The sequence below is a fragment of the Gastrolobium bilobum genome, unplaced genomic scaffold, assembly GCF_033153095.1.
Source record: "Gastrolobium bilobum isolate Gb01-03AN ecotype WA unplaced genomic scaffold, APGP_CSIRO_Gbil_v1 utg37399, whole genome shotgun sequence".
NCBI lineage: Eukaryota > Viridiplantae > Streptophyta > Magnoliopsida > Fabales > Fabaceae > Gastrolobium > Gastrolobium bilobum.
The window spans coordinates 92,535-104,681 of record NW_026895452.1 but is presented as its reverse complement, the minus strand read 5'-3'; the positions used below and the strand labels follow the sequence as shown (position 1 = coordinate 104,681).

At 37.7% G+C, this 12,147-nt stretch overlaps 2 protein-coding genes across 5 annotated transcripts; both read left to right on the top strand.

Moving 5' to 3' along the window:
• Positions 1-3,383: 3,383 nt before the first annotated feature.
• Positions 3,384-4,055, top strand: LOC133312140 (uncharacterized). The gene has a single exon (XM_061513299.1). It carries the CDS (start codon positions 3,384-3,386, stop codon positions 4,053-4,055), a length of 672 nt encoding a protein of 223 aa, XP_061369283.1.
• A 1,456-nt stretch (positions 4,056-5,511) lies between these two features.
• On the top strand, positions 5,512-11,835 carry LOC133312231 (poly(ADP-ribose) glycohydrolase 1-like). Of its 4 annotated transcripts, none has more exons than XM_061513418.1 (11): positions 5,512-5,777; positions 5,946-6,143; positions 6,532-6,635; positions 7,090-7,294; positions 7,398-7,502; positions 7,945-8,063; positions 8,582-8,725; positions 9,284-9,371; positions 9,543-9,740; positions 10,598-10,660; positions 11,467-11,835. In XM_061513418.1, the coding sequence occupies exons 1-11, from the start codon at positions 5,541-5,543 to the stop codon at positions 11,635-11,637; spliced, it is 1,632 nt and encodes a 543-aa protein (XP_061369402.1). In that variant the 5' UTR covers positions 5,512-5,540; the 3' UTR covers positions 11,638-11,835. The 4 variants fall into 4 exon arrangements, with proteins under 4 accessions (XP_061369402.1, XP_061369395.1, XP_061369409.1 ...); XM_061513411.1 differs by having other exon boundaries at positions 9,284-9,377; XM_061513425.1 differs by having other exon boundaries at positions 9,284-9,377; positions 11,453-11,835.
• Positions 11,836-12,147: the final 312 nt, after the last annotated feature.

Sequence of the window (12,147 nt, the reverse complement as noted above, 5' to 3'; positions counted from 1 at the left end):
GGTAAAAATATCTTATTAATCTTTCATTATTCTCCTTTACCTTTTTTTAACTCTAAAACAAGAGAAGAGAATACTTTTCAATTTTCTTCCTTTCCTTGACCTCCCTCACTGTTGAATTCCCTTTTTTTTTTTTTTTTAGGTTACAAGGAATTGAACACAAACACCCTACACTACACACACTCCTAACACACACCCCACACCACTAGACTAACCCTAGCGGTGCTAGAATTCCCTTCCTTCTGTTTCAAACTCCCAAACAATATAGCAAATTAGCGGACAAAACAAATTCATCCGACACACAAGTTTACCGATAAGACTTCGGTAAATGTGTCTTAAGCAATAACCAATTAATCTCAAAATAGTTTTTAAAAACTTCACAATTTTAACCCATTAAGATTCAAGGACGTGATAATTATGCAAGCCAGCGACTGACAAGACACTGATTAGCTTGATAAGCAGAAATGCAAACTGAACCAAAGAGTAATATTATACAGGTCTTAATACTTGATTATTTTAATCCATTAAAATTCAAAGACAATCCATTTACAAAAAATTCCAATCTTCACACGAACCGGTAGTTATACTTCCTCAATATTAAATACTCAATTCACCAAAAATATTTTTCATTTAAATTCAAGTGATGGATCAATAGAAAATAATAATCAGATCTCAAATTCAATTTCTCCACCAGATCTCAAATTCAATAAACACATCCAACAACTGCAATTCCTAAAGACAAATGTTTTAAGAAAACAATAAAAGAGAACCACACTGGGCAATATCTGAAGATACTTTCAAAGCAACAATTTCAACAAGAGCAACAAAACATCATTTTAGCAATAAAACATAAACTTCTGAACATTCTCTTGAGGGGAGGCATAGCAAAAATACAAAATATCAAAATTATTACGTGTAACACATGTTGTTTGTAAGCTTCTGCAAATCTTCAGCAGTACATCGCAAAACACATGATAATGATATGGACGGCTTGTACCCTGTAACATCTTTCACGTGATAACATAACATAATCCAATTTCAAGTTATTCGTAACAAAAATGAGGCACAAATTTCACTTGTATTTCGGCGTGACTACAAAGATAAAGCTTTCTCGCTATGTTTCTAACCTTTGAAGCAATGGCTGAAACTGCCATTTAGAGGTGAATTATCAATTCGGTTTTCTGGTGATTTTGTGGATAAAACAGATGTCAAGATGGGCTAAAGCTCCTGTCAGCTCATAAAGCCTTAAATTTAGCCCTAATCAATTAGGACTTTCTTGTGGTCGGGTCGTTTTTAGCCATAATTATTTAGCTGGTTGGATTAGGGCTGATTCGCTAGCCAAATTTTTTCCTTTATCAAGATTTTCATTATTTAAAAATAAAAAATTGTATAAATTTAAAAATTTATAAAAATAAATAAATTATAAACATAATATAAGTAAAAATTGTTCTAAATTTGATTAAAAAATATAAGAGAAGTGATATATGAAAGAAAGGAAAATGAAGTGTAGAAAGAAAATCAAAGTGTTATGGACCCGTATAATGGGCCCATTAAGTAGCAAGCTCAACAAGGGGCAATCCAAGACATGGATTGATGCTCATAAAGGATAGATATCCATCAAGGATATTAATCCTAATGCGACAGCATGACTATCAGGCCTGGACCCTCACCGTAGGAACCAAAGGCCCATCCACACTACCTACAGGTAACCTCTATAAATACAAAGGCAAACTCTAAAGGTACACACATTCTCTCTCTCTCTCTCTCTTATTGTTATGCTGTCACTGTGCACACACACACCCCATTGGCTAACGCCGTTATAGTATTCTGTGCACAGTGATCTGCTTGACTCAAGGGTATCTCCCTCATAGATACCTTGGAGAGGGCACCAGATCCAACATTAACGTACTAGCCTAACTGGGCTAGACATCTCTGTCTCAAGGACAGAACATTGGCACCGTCTATGAGAATTCTTTTCTTTGAATCTGAATTTGAAGTTCCCACCGAATCTAACAAGGGATGGCAATCCAGACGAGGAGCAGTAGCCAGCAGCCACCCCCAAACCAGAATCAACCGTTGGATCCAGTCATTGAGGAGATAAATCAGCCTCACAACCAGATCGGAAACAACGTGGATTACGACCACGTCCAGGTCGAAGACGATGTTTCAGACACCGCTTCAACACCGGTGCGTCGAAATGGGGGGCTGCGACGAACGTAGCTCCAATAAGGAGCAACCCTGCCCAGCATCCTGGCGACCTGGTTGCGCGCATTGCTCAATCGGCTGATCCGGATACTCGGTTGGCCAACAACGCGTTAAACGCAACATGGAGCGAATAGCAGCGCTGGAAACCCGTACTAACCTGCAACGACAACAAGATTTCAGGGCTATTCGGGAGGAAAATAATAGAGAGATGCAAGACCTGGAGCGGCGATTAACACGGCAGACTACGCCAGGAATAGCCAATGTCGAAGGCCAACCTGCCAATGGTCGAGAAGGACCTAGGAACTCGGTTCAGTCATACCAAGTTCCTCATGCAGAAAACCCTGATAACCTGGTAAACCAGGGATACCAGGTCGCTGATGGCCAAAATGCACAAAACCATCAGGCACATGCTGACGGTCAGGAGGACCGGGTTAGAGCTCAATATCAACAGGATCCTCAAAACATCCGAGGGCGAGTAGAACCTGGCGAATATAGGAGGAAGTACAGCAGGGGGCAGTATAATAACAGCCCATTCACTACTGAAATATTAAACGCTGTCTTCCCAGAGGTCTTTGACTCGGCACGTCTGCTGAAATATGATGGGAGCCAGGATCCGCAGGTGCACATAGATGCCTTTGACACAGACATGTACATTCGGGGAATTGATGAACCTCTCATATCCCGAATATTTGCTATAACACTAACTGGGGCAGCACAGGCGTGGTTCTCAACCCTGCCTGCTAATTCCATCGGATCCTTTGAGGAATTCGGACAGAAGTTCCTATTGAACTTTGCAACAAGCAAGAAGCATCCAAAGTCCGAGTTCGCTCTTGGAAAGATACGACAGCAACCTGGAGAAACCCTCCAAAAATACCTTAACCGGTTCAAGGACGCTGCATTGCAGGTCCCAAGGTTGCAAGAGAATGTCCACGTCCACCTCATTGTGGCAGGTCTGGATGGTGGATCCAGACTCGCCAAGTCGGTCTATAAGGACCCAGTAAGGACATTGGAGGAATTTAGAACTCGTTCGAAGAAATATCTCGAACTAGAGCAAATGGAGATTGCAAATGTGCAATCTGATGAAGGTAAAAGAGCAAGCCCGATAAAGAAGGAGCCCACCCCCGAAGGGAAAGGAACGTGTTGACAACAAGAAGAAAGATCAACGCCAACGAATCCCGGACATGAGGGACCGCATTGGGAGGTATGACAAGTATACATCTTTGAATGCGTCGCGTTCTCAAATCTGGAGAGAAGTAGCCACGACGGAGATGAAAAAGGTGGAGAGACCTCGTCCCATATTTGACAGAGGAGGATTAGATAAGTCCAAATACTGCGTCTTTCATGATGGGTCAGGTCACACAACTGATCAATGCTGGGATCTCCGAGATGCGGTGGAGAAGTTTGTAAGAGATGGTAGATTACGTCAATACGTAATAAAAACCCAAGGTTCCATAAACAACAAAAGAAAGTTGGGAAACAGGAATCGAAGCAAAAGTCCTGTTACTGAAAAGAAGAACAAACAGGATAAGAATCAGAAAAATGATTCCAACTATGACGAATTCTCAGAAGTGGAGTTTGATTGTAATGTAATTAGTGGAGCCTTGGGGGGAAGAGGAGATACTGTAAGTGCTAGAAGAAAATACCTGAAAGAGGTACTCTCTATTCGAGATCGTCCCACGTTCAAAGAAGACCCAACCAAGCCAGATCCACCTCTTTTATACTTTACCAAAGAAGACATGCGCAGAGTGTTGCCGGGTCATGTTGACGGACTGGTCATTGCGGGGACCCTAGTGAATTGCCGGGTTAGGAAGATTTTCGTGGATGCAGGAAGTTGTGCGGACATCATACTCTGAGATGCTTTTAAAAAGATGAACCTGGATGAAGAGGACCTCAAACCTTGCAAAACGACGCTGGTAGCCTTTAACGGAGAACATACGCTTCCTAAAGGCTACGTTGATCTCAGGTTAACCCTGGGAGCAAAAGAAGCGTTCAGATCAGAACGAGTTAGGTTCATAGTGGTTGACTTCCCTTCAGAATATAATATAATCCTGGGAAGACCGACCATACATCAGTGGGACATGCTGGTTTCTACAAAACACCAGAAGTTAAAAATGGTGAGCAATAAGAATGAAATAATCACTGTTTGTGGAGATCAGAAGGAATCCAGGGGCTGCTACTTTGATACTATCAAAGAAAATGAAGGGGGACGTTCGAACCCACCCCGAATTCACTTGGGGGATAAAACCGGTAGGAATCTAATTCCTCAGCAATCTAAGAAGCCAGTCAACATGGTTGAACTCGACATGAGAGAAGAAATAATGCCGAGACCCGAACCTGATGGAGAGCTTGAGGATCTCACGCTGGGGGAAGAGCCTGTTCAGTTTACCCGCATTGGTAAGGCCATAGACCCCCAGATTAAGCAAATTTTGGCTGACTTTCTTAAAAGCAACACAAATGTATTTGCATGGAAGTCGTCAGAGATCCCTGGCATCGACCCCACATTCTGTTGTCACAAAATGGATTGCACTCTTGTTTCTAATGTAATGCACTTCTGTTTTGTAAAATTTGACTGCATAGAAAAGCAATGAAGTCATGTGCCTATTTTTCTCTGGTTAGGGACCAATAAGGGCCCGTGCTTTTTGTCAGGACTAAAAACGTTCTCGTGCATTTCGACAGGGACCAAAATGGCCCTCGTGGTTTTGACAGGGACCAAAACGTCGTCGTCTCGTCTTCCATGGTGTCCCACATCCAAGCCGCGTAAGCAAACTAACGTGCCAACTATGCACCGTTAGTTGGGCCGTTAAGTGGGAGTTAACGGAAGGATGAACGTGGCATCTTTTTTGTTATTTCAGGGACCAATTTGTCCTTTTTTTATTGCTAGGGACTGAAAAGGGCTTCGTGGATATCGTCAGGGACTAAAAAGAATATTTACTCTAAAATTTATTATGCATTGTAATATATATTAAATGTAAATTATATTATATATATTAAAAATATTATTTAATAGAGAAAAAAGTATCTAATGTTATTTTAGATAATTTTATTTAATGTTCATCGAAATGACATAGTTCTGGAGTTGAAAAATTAAAAAATAAAAATGATAAAAATTATTATAACTCTGAAATAAATTAAAATTATAAAAACACCATGATTTTCTCCTCAAAACGACATTGTTTCGATGAATATTAGATTTAAAATAATTAAAAAAAAAAAACAAACCCTATTTAATATGATCTAAATTTTAATCGGTGTTGTTATAAAAAAAAAAAAATTTTAATCGGTGTCGGTATTCACGAATTTGTAACCTTATTCTTCGTCTCCGAAGAGAAGAGAAAAGAATGGGAAACAGAGAAGACTTGAGATCGATTCTACCATATCTACCAGTGGTGATACGTTCTTCTTCTCTTTTTTGGCCGTCCCAAGTGGTGGAAGCACTCAGAGAACTCGGAAAAGGCCGGGTCGACTCAGGCGAGCTCTTGGTCAACGCCATTTCTGACCTCAGAAACTCTCTTTCTCTCTCTTCCGAACCTTTAGCCCCTTCTACTTCACATGGATATGCCTTCTTCTTCGACGAGGTAAACACAGGTAACTTACCTTTTATAAGACCTCAATTTTCAAGTTTTAATGTTGGTTTTTCATGTTAGGCATTTTAGGTACATGAGTTTCACTTATTATACCTGGTTGATTCATAAAAAGAAAGACCCATTAATCATCTGTGCTGAAATTATGACATGTTGTTTCAGCTTATGTCCGAAGACGAATCTCGGATTTGGTTTGAAGAGGTGGTTCCAGCATTGGGAAATTTAGTTTTGAGGTTGCCCTCTTTGTTGGAAACACACTATGAAAATGCTGATATGGTTATAGATGGAGGGGAAGGTGTGGTTAGAACTGGTCTTCGCTTACTGGATTCACAGGAAGCAGGGATAGTGTTCCTTAACCAGGTTTGCTTCTTATTAGAGTTTATGTATTTTTCTTTTATTTTCATAAAATATTATTTTTTATAGGCCCTCTTTCCCTCTTCTCATTTATTTTTTGTACTTAAAATATTTTATAGTTGGAAGATGGTTTGAAAACCAAATTCCAATTTACAACTACTTGAAATAAAAATTCTGAAACTACTTTACTTTATGTGTTGTTACTGCAACAACCTCGAGATTACTAGCTCTATAGGTACTCAAAATTATACAATATGACTGTTACTGCCACCGCCCACCGCCACTGCCACAACCACCATCACTATCACATCTCTTGTCTTGAATAGCTAAGGCTGATTGTGACATACATGCTGACAATGGTTATAAATAACATTTTCAATTTCTTGCTTTTCAGGAGTTGATTGCTGCTCTTCTTGGGTGCTCATTTTTTTGTTTATTCCCATACTATGACAGATATGGGAAAAATCTTCAAATGATCAACTTCGATGAATTGTTTGCGTATGAAATCTTTAGCTATATTTTTTTTTATCTCCAACTATTCTTAATCTCTTGTGCAGTTTTCTCGTTTTTGTCTTCATTTTCAACATCTTATTTTTCCCTAGTGGTGTGTTAAGACGCTGCAGGCGCATGTGTCCGTGTGTGAGAGTGAGTAAACAATATAGAATTGATATTTGATCTAGGTCCATGTTGATGACCTACTGAATGTCTTATTTCAGATGTTATTAAAAATAAGGGCTTTACTTCTCTCATGTTGTAGGAGAGAAGTTATCTTATGTTGTGAGATAAATTAAGTGGGCCCCCACCAATTTTTAAAAAAAGTGAGGCACATCTTTTTATGTAAGTGTAACATGAGAGATGAATCTTATGTAACATAAGAGTATAATTTCCCTAAAAATAAATAAAAACAAAAATCTTGAAATCCAAAAGACGATTTATGCTTGTGCATTTTCAGGAGTCTATATGATGGTTACAGTCAAAAACAAGAAAATAAGATTCGGTGCATTGTTCACTATTTTCAAAGGATAACTTCTGATATGCCTAAGGGTGTTGTGTCATTTGAGCGAAAAGTACTTCCCTTGGAAGGCGATCCTGTTCACATTTGTTACCCAAATGACAACTTTTGGAGCTCTTCTGTTATACCTCTATGTAAATTTGAGGTAACTGAGAAATTTATTTCAAATTGTCAGCAAAACTAATTTCTTTCAGTATTTTTTAATGCTCCATTTGGTTTGTAATAGGTAATTCTTTGGTATTTATTAGGTTCATAGTTCAGAGCTCATAGAAGATCAATCAAGTGGAGCTGTTGAAGTGGATTTTGCAAATAAATATCTTGGTGGTGGTGCTCTCCGTAGGGGCTGTGTACAGGTACAATATGTTTATATTTTCATGTATAATCTTTTATGCTTAAATTTTTGGCAATTATGACAGCATTTTTTTTAGAAAGGGAACCTTGGTATAACGATTGGTGTTGTTGCCACGTGACCAGTAGGCCATAGGTTCAATTCATGTTATCAACCTTTTGCAAATGCAAGGTAAGACTATCTACTATAAACCCACACAATGGGTTTAACCCCCTTCTTTGGACCCAGCTCATAGTGCGAGCTTTATACCACCAGACTGCCCTTTTTATGATAGCTACTAAGACCATAATTCCTGATGTTTTATAAACTTATATGCATGCAGACTAGTTTACATTTTGTATTAGCACCTTTCATCCTTTTGTAAATTCTGTAGGTTGAGATACTTTTTTCTCACTTGAACTGGCCTACTGATGTTTAATAAATTTGCTTGTAATCATCTGGGATAGGAGGAAATCCGCTTCATGATCAGTCCTGAATTGATTGCTGGCATGCTCTTCTTGCCATCAATGGCGGACAATGAGGCTATAGATATTGTTGGTGTGGAGAGGTTTTCGAGTTATACAGGGTGAGTGTTACTCATTAGATCTAATTTTGACTTAGAAATGAATATTATTAATGCATACCACTGGCTTTATTTACGTCAAATGTCATGGGAGGTTCTTTTTCCATTTGTTTCTAGTAAGGTGGAAGAAAAGCGAATTTCTTGATTGTTGTGATTAGCGTATTGAATTTCCTCTTTTGTTTTGCCTATTTACGTTGGCCTACAATTTGCTGTAGGTTGAACCAGTTAGATTCTGTGTCTATTTTTCTTCTTGTTTTCTGTTTGCACACCTCGTTGAAACATTTTTTTAATGCAAAATTTTTTACCTTCCAAAGAATAGAAAACATTGAACATTTTACTGTTATTTTGATTGCTGTGTGCTTTCTATACGGTATGCATATAGTGGGGTGAACTAAATATGAAAATATTTATCTGATGCTATGTCTCATTATATGTTTTCAGCTGTTTAAACTTACTGTTTATGTAATTGCTGGGTGCTTTCATCATAACCTAATGTTGATAATATCTCCTAATTTCCTTAGGTATGCATCATCATTTCGATTTTCTGGTGATTATGTGGATGAAAGGGACATAGACACCCTTGGAAGACGTAAAACCAGGATTGTTGCAATTGATGCATTATGTAGCCCAGGGATGAGACAATACAGGGCAAATTTCCTCCTCCGGTTTGTTAATCTTGGCTTATGTAGCTACAGCTTTTTATGATGAAGAGTCACTGTTATTTTGGAGTAAGGGAATATACAAAGATAAAATTGATAATCTAAAATCCATTATGTTTGGTGCTTTTGAAATTTGTAATTTTTATAAAACATTTGTTTTGCATGCTTTCCCTCTCAATGCTTTAGAGGAACTTGTCTGATTTACTACAAGTAGCTACAATAGTAGCCATACTTCTCTTTTCTTTTTAGTAATATTTCTTCTTTCATAAAACAAAGTCTCTTTTCTTTTTAATAATATTTCTTCTTTCACAAAAACAAAGTTTTCCTCTCTTTTTTTGGTCTGTTTTATGCCTATAAAATTAAGAGAATTACAAAAAGGGTTTAATATTTCTCATCATAGTAGATAAAGTTATTTCTTGTTACTGCAAAGCGACGTCATTTTGGGGTTGGGAAAAAAATATTTTTGTAATCCATAAAATTGTATTGATTATTAGGGGCCTTATATATATATATATATATATATATATATAACATATTCTCAACGTAGCTTGTTCATTCCTGCAGTGAGACGAACAAGGCATTCTGTGGCTTTCTGTACCAACCTAAATATCAGCAGTATCAGAAAATATTGCTTGAGAATGGATGCTCATCTGTATTGGTTGGTTTTTGCCATTTCTAAGTTGGATATTAGGTTGAGCAACTATGTTTTAATATGAAATTCTCATACTTTTTTTCATGGGGATCCAAGTATCTAACTATGTCTGCCATCTGCATTGATCTTTGTTCATTTATATATATTTTAACAATCTTTGCTTCTTCACAGTTTGATGCTTCCACCTCAACATATATGGAAACATGTGAAGGAAAGATTTTAAATCCCGATATCAGAAATTCTCAAAATGATTACCATAGAATGGAGCGGGGCAATGATTTTGGGGTTGCAACTGGAAACTGGGGATGTGGTGCTTTTGGAGGAGATCCTGAAGTGAAGACCATAATTCAGTGGCTTGCAGCTTCTCAGGTAATTTTATATTTTCAGCCATCAACATATGAGTATTTAGCAGTTGTCATTGTGTAGTTATCGAAATAAGTTGAAAGTGTTTATGTTTACACATTTATATTCCATGTCATCTATGCAATATTTATTCTTTTCAATGAAACTTGAAACATTTCTATGGTTAAGTAGGCATATAGGCATCTTCTCGCTCCAATAACTACCTACAATGAGAGAGAGAGAGTTGTCGAACAATCTGCATAGTTTTCCTATGTTCAAATATTTGCCTTTGTTTTGGCTCTTTTACATGGTAGATTTTTTATGCATTCTTATTGTGAATGCTGAGGAGGTCGTACAGATTGTTTGCTATTTTCCATCTGAGAAATTTTATTTTTATTTTTTCGGATGGATGATCACTGATGTGATTTGAACATTGTAATTTTGATGGCTGGAGGACCACAAAAATCAGCATATATGAAAAGATTGATGAAAGTGAAATATTGGAGATTTACTGAACAATTAAATATTTAGCCTCTTGTTTCATTTTATTTTTTTTAGTATTTAATCCGGTTCGAGCACCATCGGATTCATATTGGGAGCAGCTCTCCCGATACCATTTTCTCCATTCCCAGGACTCAAATTTGAGATGTCTGGTTAAGGGGAATAAGCTTCTTGCTACTTGAACCAATGGTTGTTGGTGCCTCTTGATTCATTTTTTTGTTTATTTCATAAAAGGTATTATATACTAGGAAACTGCAGTGCAAAACAAAAGGAAATTTTTTGGGTTTCTTGAGTTGACAGCAGCAACTGTAGTACTAGACTGTTGAACTGCTTACCTTTGACCTTTCATGCTTGAAGACCTTAAATGTTGTCTTGTTTCACAGGCTCGTAGACCTTTCATAGCATACTACACTTTTGGCTTGGAAGCATTGCAGAACCTAGACAAGGTAACTTGACCTTTCGTTCTTAGTGGCATAATCTTGACACGTGATCGATGGCATTCCTGTTAGGAATCTGCATTGAAAATATTATTATTGGTTTTTCTTATTTCACATTCGAATGTTGAGCATTTTTTCCCTATGATCATACAATATTATATAGCTGATATTGCTGTACCTATCCAATCTGATATTTGCATTCAGATTAAAGTGACATAAACAGAATTGGATGAGTGATAGAACTGGATCAGAACTAGGTAGAACAATGAATCTTTATTACAGAAAAAAACACACTGGTCAGTATCAATGAGATACAAACAAAGATCAAGAATGGTACAAAAGTAGGATTCTCTCTCAATCTCTCCAGGTATGAGGGACCTGGTACTCTCCCTCCCAATATCTCTCAACAACAGAATACTAATTCCAATCATCATCTATTCCTTATTATACCTTACAACTCCCCTTCTCTTCCTTCCGGTTCAGTTAAAGCTGCTTCTAACTAACTGTCCAGCTGTCATATTAGAACTAACAAACCACCTCTTCCATTATTCCAGCCGTTTCCCTTATCACATTCCTAACGACGAGCTAAGCTTAGATTTCAAGATTCTCATTAGCTTAAGTTTCCTATTTCTTTGTGGTCTTTTACAAGTGAATATCCCCATTATCTGCATTGGCTCCTTCCTAACTCATTTCGCTGTAATTAGTGGTAATGCCATCCGTGAACCAATTATCTTCATTTAACCAACTGCCAGAAACATTTCCACATAACTTGGACTTTTTCTTGCTTACGAGGGACTATAGTTGATTTGTTGCAGGTTGCTCGTTGGATTTTGTCACAGAGATGGACAGTTGGGGACCTATGGAACATGCTAATTGAGTACTCAACAAAAAGATCAAAAGGGGAAACTAATGTCGGCTTCCTTCAATGGCTCCTGCCATCAATATATGGTCGTGGTGCAGGGATGGATTTGCCAAATATGCCTTAATCTGTTGTTGATTTTCTTATCTTTGATCAATGTCTGTTCTCTCTTTGAAGAAAATATGGTGTAATGAAAAGAAAAAAATGAAGAAGCCATGAAAAAGTCAATGTTGTTCTGAACATGTGTATACCATGTTGTATAGTTTGATTTGGAGACTACAAATTTTATCATTCTTGCATACTTACGGTTGTGAAGCTAGAACCTACTGCAAAAAGGATATCATAAATTTTTTCTAACAAATAAATATACTTGTTTAGCAAAGTGCCACAGCGACCCTTCTGTTTTATTGTGTTTGGGGTTGGGGAGACTGGATAAAAAAAAATGATAATCTAGATTACCTTCTTCCCACATCCAAAAGGTGGCTTTCTATGTCTTCCGGTTCAACGTGCTACAGTGATTCACGGGATATGTGTGTGAATACAATATTTGGACAACCATCAAATACTGTCAGGCATTTTCCTGAACTACGAGATAGCCAAACCTCAAGGAGCGAAGGCTGATCCTTTCATTCTTGTC